Source organism: Magnolia sinica, chromosome 12, assembly GCF_029962835.1.
Source record: "Magnolia sinica isolate HGM2019 chromosome 12, MsV1, whole genome shotgun sequence".
NCBI lineage: Eukaryota > Viridiplantae > Streptophyta > Magnoliopsida > Magnoliales > Magnoliaceae > Magnolia > Magnolia sinica.
The window spans coordinates 53,295,465-53,311,512 of record NC_080584.1 but is presented as its reverse complement, the minus strand read 5'-3'; the positions used below and the strand labels follow the sequence as shown (position 1 = coordinate 53,311,512).

At 38.5% G+C, this 16,048-nt stretch overlaps 1 protein-coding gene and 1 pseudogene across 3 annotated transcripts in view; one reads left to right on the top strand and one right to left on the bottom strand.

Annotated features, from left to right (window-relative positions):
• Positions 1-1,128: 1,128 nt before the first annotated feature.
• LOC131220062 (exopolygalacturonase-like) lies at positions 1,129-3,799 on the bottom strand (annotated as a pseudogene).
• A 6,524-nt stretch (positions 3,800-10,323) lies between these two features.
• Positions 10,324-16,048, top strand: part of LOC131221383 (DEAD-box ATP-dependent RNA helicase 1) — a 32,356-nt gene continuing 26,631 nt past the window's right edge. The window contains exons 1-2 of one of the 3 annotated variants that reach the window (XM_058216641.1): positions 10,328-10,537; positions 10,578-10,760. In XM_058216641.1, coding sequence (XP_058072624.1) covers positions 10,621-10,760 — 140 coding nt within the window. In that variant the 5' untranslated portion in view covers positions 10,328-10,537; positions 10,578-10,620. Of the gene's footprint in view, positions 10,761-16,048 lie in introns of all 3 variants that reach the window. The other 2 variants (XM_058216642.1, XM_058216643.1) reach the window with 2 other exon arrangements.

The following is a 16,048-nucleotide window of genomic DNA, read 5'->3' as shown; positions in this document are numbered from 1 at the left end:
ACTCATCTCTGGAGCTCCGCTCTTATTATGATGCTGACCGGGCCGGTGATCATACGGATCGTCGTTCCACTACGGATTATTGTTTCTTACTTGGTACTTCTCTCATTTCTTGGCACAGCAAGAAACAGACTGTTATTGTCCGATCCAGTACTGAGGCTGAGTACCGTGCACTTGCTGATACTACAGCTGAACTTTTGTGGCTACGATGGCTTTTGACAAACATGGGTGTTTCTCAGTCGACTAGTTCTCCTCTTTATTGTGATAATCGGAGCGCCATTCAGATTGCTCACAATGATGTTTTTCAAAAGCGAACCAAGCATATCGAGATTGACTGTCACTTCATTCGGCACCACCTCCAGCAGGGTACACTACATCTTCGATCCATCTCCTCCGAGGATCAACTTGCCGATATTTTCACGAAGTCTCATCCTCCTGGTCGACTTCGTGATCTTGTTTCCAAACTCAAGTTGACTTCATCATCTCGAGTTTGAGGGAGGATTTAGAATATTGTCTTATCTTGTTACCATATTTTGCGTGATCTTGTTATATTAGATTGTAAATCTCTAGCTATGTAATATTCTCTCTAGCTATGTAATATCCTATATTTAGCACCTAGGATCTTTCTTACAACTATGCATATTTACTATCAATAGGTTGTAATCATACTATAAAGAGGGTGTTCTTCCTTCAATACAATACACATTGAACTACAGAATTTCTATGACAATCTCTCTCTTTCTCTTTATTTCTTCAAAGGTAAAAAAAGGGATGATGCACATATGGATAGGATGTATTTCATGCATTTTACTAAGAGAGAGTGACCTAGGCATACTAGTTCTTTTCCTATTGATAAAGTAAGGTGTCACCTGCTACATTGCGGTACATACCGAGGCCAATTTCAAGCCCAGGTGTGTATCTCAAACGATGATTGAATCGTTCACATTCCGGGTTCCATGCTACCCACTCCATACCAAGAAACGTTTCTGGAATGGGGTGAGTTGGTATGAAGATGGATGTTTCTAACGACTCATAGTTGAATCTAAGATCAAAAGGACATAATAATCAACGAATCATGATTGTAAGAACCTGTCTTCTGTATGGTAGGAGTGAAAACACGAAAGGTTAAGATCAGTTCGGGGATGCAATCGAGGGGTGGAAACCGGCCACGGTACAGGAGTTTGGCAGTGTGGCATCAAATCCTATCAAAGTGTCAATATGTCCACGCCCAACTTTTATAGCGTTGAATGGGGGCATTTTCCTGAAACACAATGGCAATGGGGGAGTAATTTGATACTCTCAAAGTGTATAATGGTTGACGGTTGGCACTCGATCACCTAGAGATTATATATTTTGCGTGCAATAACTCAAAATAAACTAAGTAATTATTGCAGCCCCACTTTCATTTAAATCACAACATTAAGATGAGACTTTAAAAAAGAAATATTATCCGCGATTTGTAGACATTTCTTGTTGAAATAGGACCGTACTCAATGTCCATCACTATGATAGCCACATGATAAGGTAATGTTAAATTTTCGGTCCTGACACATCTATTTCGGGACGATAATTTGAAATGTTTAAGTTTAATTATTTTATACCATGCATGCAATTCGAAAGTAATTTCTAACTATCTTAGTATTATCAATCATGCTTTGGCGGAGTATTAAAGTATTTATCTTTCAATGAGGTACGTCGGAAATCTAACGATTGCATTTGGAGTTTTTTTACAATGATGAAAATCTTTTATTTGATGGGCTCCCCTTGCATGGGAGATGCCCCAAAAATACTTTACAGTTTAATATTTCAACCCTTTGGTTAAACAAAGTCTATGGTGACCGTTCATCTCCATGCGCCAAGTTATGCCATGTTCAATTCAATTGTCCACTGATTATATTTATGCTAAACGTACACGTCAATAGGAACTAATAAAAAGTGTTTTGAGCCATTATGATGGTGGTCCACTTAATGGATCGGGCCAATGAGTAAAGCTGAGCCACTCATCATTGGCCCTAGCCCAGCCTACCCTACCATCGGATCCATACTTTAGGCATTGACATATCCCTCGGGCTAAGCTTAAGCATCCAAGCCTAGGCCTGACCAATGGCCACCCCAATTTTGATATATGGTAGAGATGCTCTTTTCAATCTTATATATAGAGGACATATCCCTCTAATCTGCAGCAGGGATGGCCGACTCATCCACATTGGTCGGAGTCAGCCCTTACCTTAAGACTTGTGGTACCCACGGACTCAGACTAAGCTCGAGTACACTCAAAGTGGTCACATCGGACTCAAGTGGGCCATCAAGCACAGGCAAATCATTTATCCAGTTAAAAATTCACTTGCAGTTTGTATACGCTAGCTACTCTCTTAGGAGCATCTATCATTCTCCATATATTAGTACCCATGGTGACATCCTGTAGATTTTCTAGTGGTATAATTTCCAAAATCGCACAGAAATATGAATGAGGGAAGGAATAATGCATTTTCTTGAATGTGTGAACTATAAAACACAACTGAAATACATTTCTTTCTAATTGTTGAAAAGCTATGTATGGGAAGAAGTGAAGAGGATCGGAGGCAAGAAGGAGGGCTTTGTGGGCCAGAAGAAGTTCCCTTGATGTTAGAATAGGAGGATGTGGCAGGTCCCCTCAATCCATTATAGACCAGGTTGATGTTGTGGAGCCACACATTGTGACATGGCATGCCTTTGCTGCATAAAAGATTGACCGCAACCTGTGACGTGGAGCTGCCCCAAATGTTTGTGAAGCTAACGTCGCTGATCTTAACATGCGAAGGGGTCTAAAGGATAGAACGCCAAACCAATGTAATATGAATTAGATAAAAATTTTGTGAAAGATCCAAAGATTTTTTTTAAAGTGGTAAACAATAAACTAATGTACTGAGTGAGCGAAGATGTACCTGTTGGGTGCAGGATGCATATGGGCAATACTGTTGATGTATGATGATTAGGTTATAGACATTGTTCATGACTATATCCATGAATGTGAAATTGGATGCAGACAAGATAGAAGAGTCTTGCCATGTCTTGATCCTTAGGCCGTTGGTGGTCCCTGTCATGGTGCAGTTCCTCACATTCACGCCCACCACATTTCCTTCGTTCGGGTACTTTCCAAGGCTACCGATGCTGATATCGTGTCCTGGCCCACATAAGATGTTGGATATGGAGATATTGGAGCTGTCGGGCCCAATGGAGATGCAATCGTCGCCGGTGCCTATTACTGAACGGGAGATCTTCACCCCACTTAAGTCTCCTATGTGGATACCGTCCGTGTTAGGGCTGTCCCCAGGTGCGAAGATGTTAATGGATTGGAGCTTTAAGTTCTTGCACCCCACAATGTTCATGTGGAAGAACTTGTTATTAATCGAAGATATGCTACGAATCGTTGCATCCGTCACAAACATGAATCGTAGGGACTGTGGTTGTGATTAGAATAAACAAAAGACATGAATTCCTTTCGTTATTCATCTTCATGCCATCCTAGTCTCTTGATAGGAACCATAACAAAACCTACCGTTGGTAAGAGCTTGCATTTCTTCATCTTGGGGCATTTATTGTGTGGCCATGCTAAAGCTCCTTGACCGTCGAATGTCCCACCTCCTGTGACCATCAAGTCGTTAATGTATTAGAACTCTATCCAACCATCTGATTCGAATTTCTCAAGACCGGGCGCCTTCACCACCCCAGCGACCTGAAATACAATAGCACCCTTGCATGGTCCTTTGAATACAATTGGACCCACAAGGAATGTCCCTTTGGGAATCAAAACCCTACCCATACCATCCCATGCACATGCCTCCTTTCATGCATCCAACAACGCCTGCAAAATATACAAACACATTAATAATTTCAATGGTGTGTACTAATGAGATGCACGTGCATTGCACATGAGCATCCAATATCATTGTATGTGCACGCTCACCTTGCTGTTGTTTGTTTTATCATCGGCGATTGCACCGAAATCCTTCACATTGAAAACTTTCACTGGCGTGATGGCTTCGGCCACCTACGCAAACAAGAACACCAAACAGGCTGTCTGAAGATTCGATTTCGAACCCATTTCACTAATAATAGGAAATATGTTTTTGGATTGTGATTTCGTCAACTTGGTTTTTTCAATGGATGGAATGAGAGCATTTGCATGGGGCATTTATATGGTGGGTGTAGGAATGTCCTCATCTCTCTCTCCAACTTCTTTTAGTTTTGAAGGTTTTAACAACTCACCATCCCTACCATTCCATGAGGAACACATCGTTGACGGAATTGTGCAGTTGAGACATCCCTTAGCATCCAGTTGGTACGGGATACATCCGGACTGCCATGGATGGGCCACGGTTCTAAGCTTTCACAAAATAAATTATCCTAGGCATCTGATTGATAGGATCTTAATTGATGGTAATAGTGAGAAGTACTAAAGGGTGATATTTTATGGGGAAAAGACCACAAACTAAGGGCCAAGCTTATCATATTGAAGTGATTTTTGAAAAACTGACTATTTATGTTAGCGTCTACTAGATGAGCGGTCCCAATTAGCTCTTTAAAAGCCACGAGTGCAGCCAAAGGGGCCATGCATATCACACATTCCTTTTGTATTGCATTTGTTTTACATGCATAATATCTCTCTATATTTAAATCTTCTGTCCTGTAGTTGTAGCTGCCTACCATTTTTAGGATGAGAAATGTTCCCATACTTGGCAGTATGACTGATGATACGCAGGTAGTAAACTGTTTAGAAATTGCGTAGGTGGCACACAAGTAACTCAAGTAAACCATCCAAACTAAATGTATCATGAACTAAAATTTAATTTTACCAAGATCTCCAATTATTAGATTGGTGGGCAATGATTGCACCGCCAAAAATGAAAATTATCCTATGGTGTTAATTAAAAAATATGTGTCCAAGAATCAGAGGTTAATTAGGATTGTCCAAACAATATGATTTTCATATTTTAACTTATCTAGAGTAGTTTCAACAATCTACCTAAGTTAGTATGTTCCACATGTACAATTTTAAATGTCTTTCTATTAGGTGTCACATGTTGTTGGATTATCATGTAACTCCTCAGCTTAGGCCTCGGTTGGTGTGTGTCACGGTGCTATTATTACAAAAAGGGCTTAGAAAAAAATTACCTAATTGATATGGAATTTACATTCCCGTACCTTCTTCGAACATGTTTCGAATAGCCACCTCATTAATCATCATGATTACCATTCCACTACCTTCCGTTACACTTCTTTTTACGACTAGTTGGTTGGCGTTTCAGCAAAAGGGTTGGTAGCTTGGGTTGGCCTTCCAACTACGGGGTGCGTCATCATGTTAGGCCGATGGCCTAAAAATCAACCCATTCGTGGTGATTCAGATGGATCACATTATTGAAAAAAAAAAAAAAACTGTATTTGACAATGATCACCCTAAAAATTGTTTCCCTTAGTATGGTGCACTTAAATCATGAATGGGCCTATTTTTAGGCCCCATGCCTAAATTTTACTATGGCATCGAGTGGTTCAAGTATATTTCTAATAATCATCATGGTGGGGCCTGTAAAACCAAGTGTAGAATCTCTCTGCCAAATGTTTTGCCCGGTGTGGCCAACTTTAATAACAAGCCAGCCTAGTTATTTTTTGCTTCAGGCCCAATTGGGAATTATTCATCGAACGGCAGAAGTGGATTTGGTGTGCACATCATAGTGGGCCTTACCAAAAATCAAGTCGCAGCCATCCTTTACAACTGTATGGAGAGAGATTATTAAGAAAAAAGGGAATTGTGTGTGATCCTAGGGCTCACCGTGATGTTTATGTAAGATCCACTTCGACCAATATACATTTAGTCCTGTATGAAGTCCGTTGACAAAAAATCAGGATGGGATGTGATTCTGGTGGGCCACAATAAAGGAAACAATTGGGAGAGAGATGTTCACCCTTCATTTTATGGGGCACGCCATGACAATTAGATGAAATCCACTACAACCATTAAATTCCACAAAAAAAAAAAAAAAAATGGCATGTGGCCCAAAAAATCATACCCATTCGTGATTCATGAGCCTCACTAATGGAAACGGTTTGGGTAGATGAACGATAACTATATCCATTATTGTGGTATCTTTGTGAAAACCTTTTTGAAAAAGGCATTGGGATGTAAATTCTATATTAATTACTTATTTGTTTTTAATTTTTTCTTAAAAAATTGACTGTCCATGATAAGATAATCTCGCATTTGTTAGGAGTCGTGCTAGTGTGCATCGCTTTAGGTACGTTTTGCACCAAGTGCCCATGATATATATATATATATAAGTATAATTTTATGTGGTGGTCCACCTGAGTTTTGAATTAGCTAAAATCTTAAGACGAAGGCTAAAAAAGGGATGATGCACCTATGGATAGGATGGATTTCATGCATTTTATTAAGAGAGAGTGACCTAGGTATGCTAGTACTTTTCCTTTTGATAATATATGGTGTCACCTTCTATATTGCGGTACATACTGAGGCCGATTTCAACCCCGGTCGTGCATCTCAAATGATGATTAAATCGTTCACATTCCGGGTTCCATGCTGCCCACGCCATACTAAGAAACGTTTCTGGCATGGGTGAGTTGGTATGAAGATGGATGTTTCTGATGACTCGTAGTTGAATCCAAGATCAAAAGGACACAATAATCGGCGAATCATGATTGTAAGAACGTGTCTTCTATATGGTAGAAGTGCGAACACGAAAGGTTAAGATCAATTTAGGGATGCAACAAGGGGTGGAAACCAGTCACGGTACGGGAGTTTGGTAGTGTGGCATCGAATCCTATCAAAGTATCAATATGTCCACGCCCAACTTTTATAGCGTTGAATGGAGGCATTTTCCCGAAACACAATGGCAATGGGGGAGTTATTCGATACTCTCGCAACATATAATGGTTGACGGTTAGCAATCGATGACTTAGAGATTGTATATTTTGCATACATTAACTCATAATAAACTAAGTAATTAGTGTAGCTCCACTATCATTTAAATCACATCATCAAGATGAGACTTTAAAAAATAAATATTATCCGCTGATTTGTGGACATTTCTTGTTGAAATAGGACCATACTCAATGTCCAGCATTATGATAGCCACATGATAAGGTAATGTTAAATTTTTGGTCCTGACACATCTATTCCGGGATGATAATTTGGAATGTTTAAGTTTAATTATTTTATACCATGCATGCAATTTGAAAGCAATTTCTAACTGTCTTGGTATTATCAATCATGCTTTGGTGAAGTATTAAAGTATCTGTTTTTCGGTAAGGTACGTCAGAAATCTAACAGTTGTATTTGGAGTTTTTTTACAATGACGAAAATCTTTTATTTGATGGGCTCCCCTTACATGGAAGATGCCCCAAGAATACTTTAGGGTTTAATATTTCAACCCTTTGGTCAAACAAAGTCTATGGTGACCGTTTATCTTCATGTGCTAAGTTATGCGGTGTTCGATTCAATCGTCCACTGATTATATTTATGCTAAATGTACACGTTAGTAGGAACCAATAAGAACTATTTTAAGCCATTATGATGGTGGTCCACTTAATTGATCGAGCCAGTGAGCCAAGCTGAGCCACTCATCATTGGCCCCAGCCCAGCCCAGCCTGATCCATACTTTAGGCATTGGCACATCCCTCGGGCTAAGCTTAAGCATCCAAGCCTAGGCCCGACTAATGGTCACCCCAATTTTGATATATGGTAGAGATGCTCTTTTTAATCTTATATATATATATATATATATATATATATATATATATAGGAAGTGTCCCTCTAATCTGCAGCAGGGATGACCCACTCATCCACATTGGTTGGTATTAGCCCTTACTTTAAGACTTGCGGTACCCATGGACTCAGACTAAGCTTGAGTGCACTCAAAGTGGTCACATCGGACTCAAGTGGGCCATCAAGCACAGTCAAATCATTTATCTAGTTAAAAATTCACTTGCAGTTTGCATACGCTTGCTACTTTCTTAGGAGCATCCATCATTCTCCATATATTAATACCCATGGAGACATCTTGTAGATTTTCTAGTGGTATAATTTTCAAAATCGTACAGAAAGATGAATGAGGGAAGGAATAATGTATTTTCTTGAATGTGCGAATTATAAAATGCAACTGAAATACATTCGATTCTAATTTTCTTTTCTAATTGTTGAAAAGCTATGTATAGGAAGAAGTGAAGAGAATCAGAGGCAAGGGAGAGGGCTTTGTGGGCCAAAAGAAGTATGTTACATTGATTGTAGAACATGAGGATGTGGTAGGTCCCCCCAATCCATTGTAGACCAGGTTGATGTTGTGCAGCCGCGCATTGTGACATGGCACACCTTTGCTACATAAAAGATTGACCGCAACCTGCGATTTGGAGCTGCCCCAAATGTTTGTGAAGCTAACGTCGCTGATCTTAACACGCGAAGGGCTCTAATGGATAGAACGCTATACCAATGTAATATGAATTAGATAAATTTTTTGTCGAAGATCTATTGATTTTTTTTTAAAAAGTAGTGACCTATTGCCGCCATTTATTCTTCCCAAGCCCACATAGGGTTGTGAGACACGGGATACTCATTTGGAACATATATTGGCATAACATACTCCTCTTTTATCTGGTCCTCCAGGCCTGTTTTGGTGCTTGCAAGTTCTATAAATTGTAAGTGATTTAATTTTGTTTGGATGTAACTTGTAAGTTATTTACAGATAAGCTGGCTTTTGTGTTTGAAAATGTATAGGTTTTTCATATAGAATAAGTTGTGTATCTACGTTAAACTAAGCTGGCAGTAGAAACTTGTCCTAAAATATTATAAAGAGCAGTGGTCATCATGATGGGTTGGACCATCGGACTCGCATGGATATATGTTTTATCAATTCATCGTGGGGCATTAAAATAAGAAGAAGAAAATACAAATCTCAAATGAACCACATTATTACAAGAAATAATGGTGATTGAATGCCCTCGATGTAGCTTCATTTTGGATGTATCTTTTTTTTTTGCCTAAGCTCTTAAACGAGCTGGCAGAATTGATGGACCGTGTGGACATCAATGCATAGGGTGGGCCCACTGTCACGGCCTCACCAAATCGGACCCATTCAAAAAGCAAGGAAAAAACATAGAAGCTCATAACCAGAAGGGGATTGGCTGGTGTACCACACACCAGCTATATAGCTGGTGTAGGTACGCATGTGCAAAGACGTGCGCCAATGCTTCTCGAGCTCCTAGTTGTATAAACGATTCAAAGGAGATCAAAGTTTCATGGCCCCACAATGATGTACCACTGTTCATCCATTTTCCCATATCATTTTATATTACCATACAAAAGATGAATCATGTAACACCACCAGTAGCAGTAGAGATATTGATTTTCACTGTTTAAAATTTCTTAGGGCCTACCATAATGTTTATTTTCCATCTAACCTATTCATAAGGTCACAAAGTTTTGGATGAAGTTGAAAAACAAATTTTTTTATTGATCCAAACCTTGGGTGAACCCGAGAAGGGTTTCAATGGTAGACATTCAATCCCCCATTGCTTTTTTCAGTGTGATCCATTTGATCATTAGATCTGTCTTATTTTTCGTTGCAAGCCTTAATACGAGTTCAAAATATGGATGGACGGTTTGGATATAACACATATCTCATGATGGTACCTACGAATCTTGTTGATGTCAATACAATAGCCGGTCCTTGCAGTCGGAAGTGGATTGGCTGTTGTACCTCACACCAGCTATATAGCTACTGTACATACCTGTCACTCCTCGACCACCAAGTTGTACCAATGGTTCAAAGAGATCAAAGTTACGTGGCCCCACAGTGATGTATTTATTATAAGTTCATCTATTTGTAGAGTAAATTTTAGAGCATTATCAAAAACTAATCACATCCAAAGATTATACGGACCACACCGTGGATAGCAGCGGAGATAATGCTTTTCACTGTTAACAATTTTTAAGGCCACAATAACATTTATTTTACATCCTATCTGTTTATAAGATCACAAATACCGGAATGAAGAGGAAAAACAAATTATATGTTGACCCATAACTTTTGTGACCCAAAAAGGATTCTATTAGTAAACGTCTAATCTCTCACTGTTTTTTTGCACTGTGGTCCACTTGATAGTTAGATCTCTCTTATTTTTCGTCTCAAGCCTTAACACGAGCTCGCCAAATGGATGGACGGTTTTGATATAACACATACGTCATGATCAGACCCACGGAACTTGCTGACATAAATACAGCAGCTGGTGTGAGGTTCACCCGCCAATCCGCTTCCCTCGTAACCCTACCGACTGCATAGAAGTGCACGGCACTGCAGAGAGAGAGAGAGAGAGAGTGAGAGAGAGAGATTGGAGCCGACTGGAGAGAGGAAGAGAGGGAGATTGGAGCCGATTGCAGGTATTGTTGGTGCATCTTCCCCCTTTTCCTCTTTTCAAAAATCCGAACGTTGGGCTGTAAGTCACTTACAGTGAAGTGACTTCTCACCCCAGCCCCCTGCAGTTTTCTGGAAGATTTGCCTGTAAGTGACTTACAGGTGAATTTCCTCCCCCAAACATCACCTATAAGTGACTTCCACAGAGAGAGGGAGAGAGAGAATGGAAGAATCGAAGCAGAAAACAATGGAAGAACCGAAGCAGAAAAGCAACATTCCTACATTGCCATGGATGAGAAGCCCTGTTGATATCAGTCTCTTCAAAGAATCTCCTCTAAATCTCCTCCCTTGTCTCGACCCCAGGTTCTCTCTCTCTCTCTCTCTCTCTCTCTCTCCCCCACCCTCCCTCCCTGACTGCTATTTTTATATGATTTCTCAATTTAGGTTTTATGACAAGTGACTTTCGATTGAATTTATTGCTGTAATTGGATGTGCAATGATTAACTTGCAACAAAGTGGAAGTGAATTGTCGGGGTAGACTTCCGTGATAGTCAGGGTAGCTGTACATGAGTGTCACATGTGAGGGTGAATGGCCACTATCTTCAAAATGGTTGTGTACTATCATAGGAGTCAGGGTAGCTGTACATGAGTGTCACATGTGAGGGTGAATGGCCACTATCTTCAAAATGGTTGTGTACTATCATAGGAGTCTGGCCTGTGAATCATCACCATGCACGCGTGTTTGTGTGTGCATGTGTTCATGTTGTAAATTTCTTGCTATTCTTATTTGATTTTCAAAACTAGATTTGAAGAGACATCCGTTGTGCTTCATATTTGTCAGTTCCAATATTGTGGCATCATATGGACTTAGTGGGTATGGCACCTGAAACACAATGATCAGAGGGAAAGGGTGCAGTTACATGCAGAGAGAGTTTTTGGGCTACACAAAGATAGAGAAAGAGAGAATGACCCTTCAATGGTGGGAATCTTATATTCTGTAGCCCTCATGAGTTTTAGATCTGCCTTTTTTTTGGGCTTACAACCTAACTTGAGTCAACACAATTTTTGGATGGTGTGGACGTTACATAGACACCATAGTGGGCCTCACATAGTTTTTTGTTGGATTGGTTCCATAAAGATTTGCGTCAGTGTGGGTTACACACTGAGAGAAAGGGTGTAGGCTACTTGCATAAAAAAACATGTGGAAACACTCCTGCTTGAAGACCCAAAGATATCAAATCTTCATTTAAAATATGAAGTTTTCATATATAAATGACTAACTCTGTGGTTAATATTGTGCATAGCTACTTGCGTTATGTATAGTAGCGATATTTTGATGAATGCATATCCCAATTTTGCTGTTCTATAACTCATTTCTCCATATTGAGGTTTTCATATTTCAATGACTAATTGTGTGGGTAATGTTGTCCATAGCGACTCAGGTTGTATATATGTTAAGGACTGGATGTGAGCCATACGACTGTATCTTCCACCCGAGTGAATGTAATATGGGGACGTATAGTGGTACTGCCCACCTAGTCTCAGTTATTTTCTCTTTATTTATTCTGTTTGGTGCAATTAGTGTACACACATCATATTGTAAGTGAGGCTTATTTTTATTTTTATTTTTAATACTTAATACAGAAAGGAAGAGAGGAAGGGCATGCGGCCAAGTTCTCTCTCTCTCTCTCTATTCTTCTTTTTCCCTTCTCTTTTTCTTTATCTTTTCTATCTCCTTTCGCTTCTACATAAATTTACAATATAGTAGGGATATTTTGATGAATGCTTATCTCAATTTTGCTATTCTGTAACTCATTTGATTATTTTTCTTTCTTGAGGTTTAGTGACACCAATGTTTTAATTATCGATGATATCGGCCGATATTTCCCACTATATATCTTGTATCCCATTTATGCTATATGAAACACACAGGTAGTGCCAATATATCCCACATATTCGATCTAGTGAGCATTTTCAATTTTCAAATTATTATTATTATTATTATTAAAATTATGTTAAATCAGTGTCAAATGGTTACAAATCCATTGGTTCTTCATGGTTTGCATGAAAAATCATGGAGTTGGAGCTTTGATTTCGATATCCATTAGTTCCTCCATGTTTTTTTTTTCTCGAAAATTTCCTTTGACCAGCTGTTAATTGAGACTAATTTCGAAGCATTTAGGAGTATTTGATGAAACAATTATCACATACACTCTAATTTTGAAATTTGAGTGTAGGTGGTCCGATTTGGGGAAAATTCAAAATTTCCCCAATTTCTCCCAAATTGCTTGCAATGTTGCACTCCAAACATGAATTAAGCATGTATGAGGGCTGATATACTGATTTGTCAAGTCCTTGTCAATTTTCAGAAAATAAAAATCATTTAAAATAAAAATTATTAAAATATTTTTTTCCCAAAATTTCCCTTCAACCAGCTATCAATTGAGACTAGTTTCAAAGTATTTAGGAGTGTTTGATGAAATGATCATCACATACACTCTTAAATGTTATGCATTCAATTTGAGTATAGTTGCATCAGTTTTGTCAGATAGCGCATAGCTTAGGACTCTATACAAAGAAAACATATTATATGCACTTCTTTTTGAGATGTTATGATTCAAAAGTGTGTATTAATGTCTTAAAAAAAAAATAATCCTTGAAGTTTCATTCAATGTTGTCATATCGCATATGCGATCGTGTGCGATCGTATATGCTTGTGTGCATATGTGATCGCACAATCACATATGCAATCACCTATAAGTTTTTTTTTTTTTGAAAAATTTAAAAAAATCAGAAAAATAAGAAAAAAAATGAAAAGAATATAAGAAAGTAGGGGGAACTTTCTTAAGTTAATAAATAAATAATTCTATATATTTAAAATAGTTTTGAGTGAAATAAAACCAATTAAACAATGAATTAAACATTAAGTCATCAACATTTGATAATATAGTCAACAAATATCAATTAAATTTAACACTTAGTAAGTAAACAAACTGAAAAAGTTATTTATTTATTATTGATTGTAGAAAATGGAAATATAATTTATAAGTCAATAAGTCATACACTAAGTCACTGACAAAATAATACTAAATGATAAATACTACTGTATACATTGATCTATTTGCTATATTGATATTTGATCACTACCACCACCATCATAATCCGAGTCATCTCATTCTTTCACATACACTTTTTTTTTTCCTTCTGTTTCTTCATCATTTGTATGTACTAATACTTTATCAATATCCAACGGTGAATCTTTAGCCTGATCATTATTTCTTTCTTCTATTTTCTCAATCTTTTCCACGGGTTGACTGCTACTACTCGCTCTCCCTCTCCTTCGCCTTTGAGTGGAAGTAGAAGTACCTTCTCCAGTGTCGATCCATATGTGGCATCTTCAACTTGCGCTCATGTCAGGTCCTCGTTAGCAAATACCGGGTCCTCCGTCTCTACGAGCCACTCATTATCTGTATGCGATCTCATACATTACATATGTGATCGCATATTGTTGCACATTACAATATGCGATCATATATGTGCAAGGATCGCATATGCCATAGTCGCATATGTGATTTTTCCTGGATTGTGCCCATATGTGATCACGTATGCGAATGTGCAGTCGCACATTACAACATTGGTTTCATTGAAAAATTCAACCAATTTCCCTATGTTTCCCCATGTTTCCCAAAAAGTGTGATAAGTTACCCGATACAAATGATAACCGATAGTTATATGTATCCCAGGGATGCAATACATAACTTGATACAATATTTCGAACACCGAGTGACACACCCAATCACCATTTACCAAATTTCCATTTCTTTTGTTCAATTCATATACCTATCTAGCTTTTACTTGTGGGATAGGGTTTTCGAAAGAGTTGAAAGTAAGCTTTCCTCTTGGAAGGGTCGGGATCTTTTGTTAGGAGGGTGGATCTGTTATCAAGGAAGTGCTTTCGAACATGCCAATTTACTTTTTGTCTCTTTTCAAGTGCCTCCAATCGGTGTTGGATAGAATAGATAAATTGAGAAGGGAATTTTTTTTGGAAAGATCAGATGATAAAAGAAAATTCTATTTGCTTAGATGGGAGCAGGTTTGTAAGTCGGTCAAGGAAGGAGGTGCATGGGTGAAGGACCTCGCTCTTATGAATTTCGCCCTTCTTGGTAAATGGCATTGGAGATTCGGAGCATAGGCCGGAAAGTTGTAGAGGGAACTTTTAGTCTCCAAGTATGGCATGCAACCTGGCGAGTGGAGCATTAAGACTTCTTCTCATGATAGAGTTTCTAATGTTTGGAGGGTGATAGCCTCGACGGAACAAAGGTTTCGTGAAGGGGTGTCCTTTTCGATAGGCAAAGGGAACCACATTCGTTTTTGGATGAATGCTTGGTGCGGGATTAGCTGTTGATTGAGCTATATCCTAGAATTGCTAATCTAGCTACCGATCACTTTATTCATGTGGATGGTTATTATTCTTTTGTTGGAGGAAGTGTGGTGTGGTCCCCTCCGTGTAGAAGGAATTTAACAGAAGAAGAGTTTTGGGATTTAATGGCTTCAGCGCCTTAATGTCTTTGTACCCTTGGTGTTCATTGAAGATTCTATGGTTTGGAAGGAGTATGGTTCAGGTCTTTTCTTGGTCAAATCATTCTACAGTTTGCTGTCAAAGCCTTCCAGTGGGAATTCTTTCCAGTTTCATCATTGTTCTTATGGCGTTCCTCCTCGTGTAGCAGCGTTCTTTTGGCTCGTGGGAAGAAAGAGGATCCTAACCATTGATAACTTGCAAAAGAGATCTTTAATTCTTTTGAACATTTTTTTGATGTGTATGAAAGATGTGAAGTCGATAGAGCACTTTTTCGTCCATTGCCCTTTCGCTTCCTTGATCTGGGATCACTTTGTTTTTTTTCCCTTCTTTTTCCAAGTTTCTTGGGTTATGCCAAAGTCAACTACGGATCTTCTTGGGGCCTTGCATGAAATTAGTTTGGGAAAGGCTATAAATATGGTTTGGACTTTGGAGGTTGGTGGCAGTGGGAATCTTATGGCTCATCTAGAAGGACCGGAATAGTCATACTTTCGAGAACAAGGCCTCATCTGTGGAAGGGATCATTTGTAGAGTCAAATGTATGGTGGTGGAATGGGCTGCTTATGTTGAAGCTGCAAAATGTGTGGATCTTTCTACCTTTTTTGTTTAGTGCTGGGTTGTATTCTTTTGCCACCTTACGGTGGTCTTCTTAATAAAATTTCATGTTATCTCTCAAAAAAAAAAAAAATAAAATAAAAAAAAATCTAGCTTTTACTTTTACTCTAGTTTATTGAAAGCTTGTGAAAAGCAAAACCCACCAATAATATGTATCTTGGTTTTTGCAGTTTTCTTATGATTCATGTTTGAACTTTGTAAGAAAAACGATGAAAAGGAATTATCGATATCGTTACATCTGTTGGAAAGGAGTTTGATCATTAATGATGCTTGGAATATACCGTTTTTGATTAAAAATTTCTCTCTTTGCGATGCATGTACTAAATATTTCTCTCTTCGCAATGCATACATTGTGTAGAAACATGTAAAACCTTTATGAGGAAGTATATGATTCTTGATGTGAGGACTTGCATAGCATCCTCTGTTTTCAGTTTGCACAAGTTGTGCACTGATATAGATT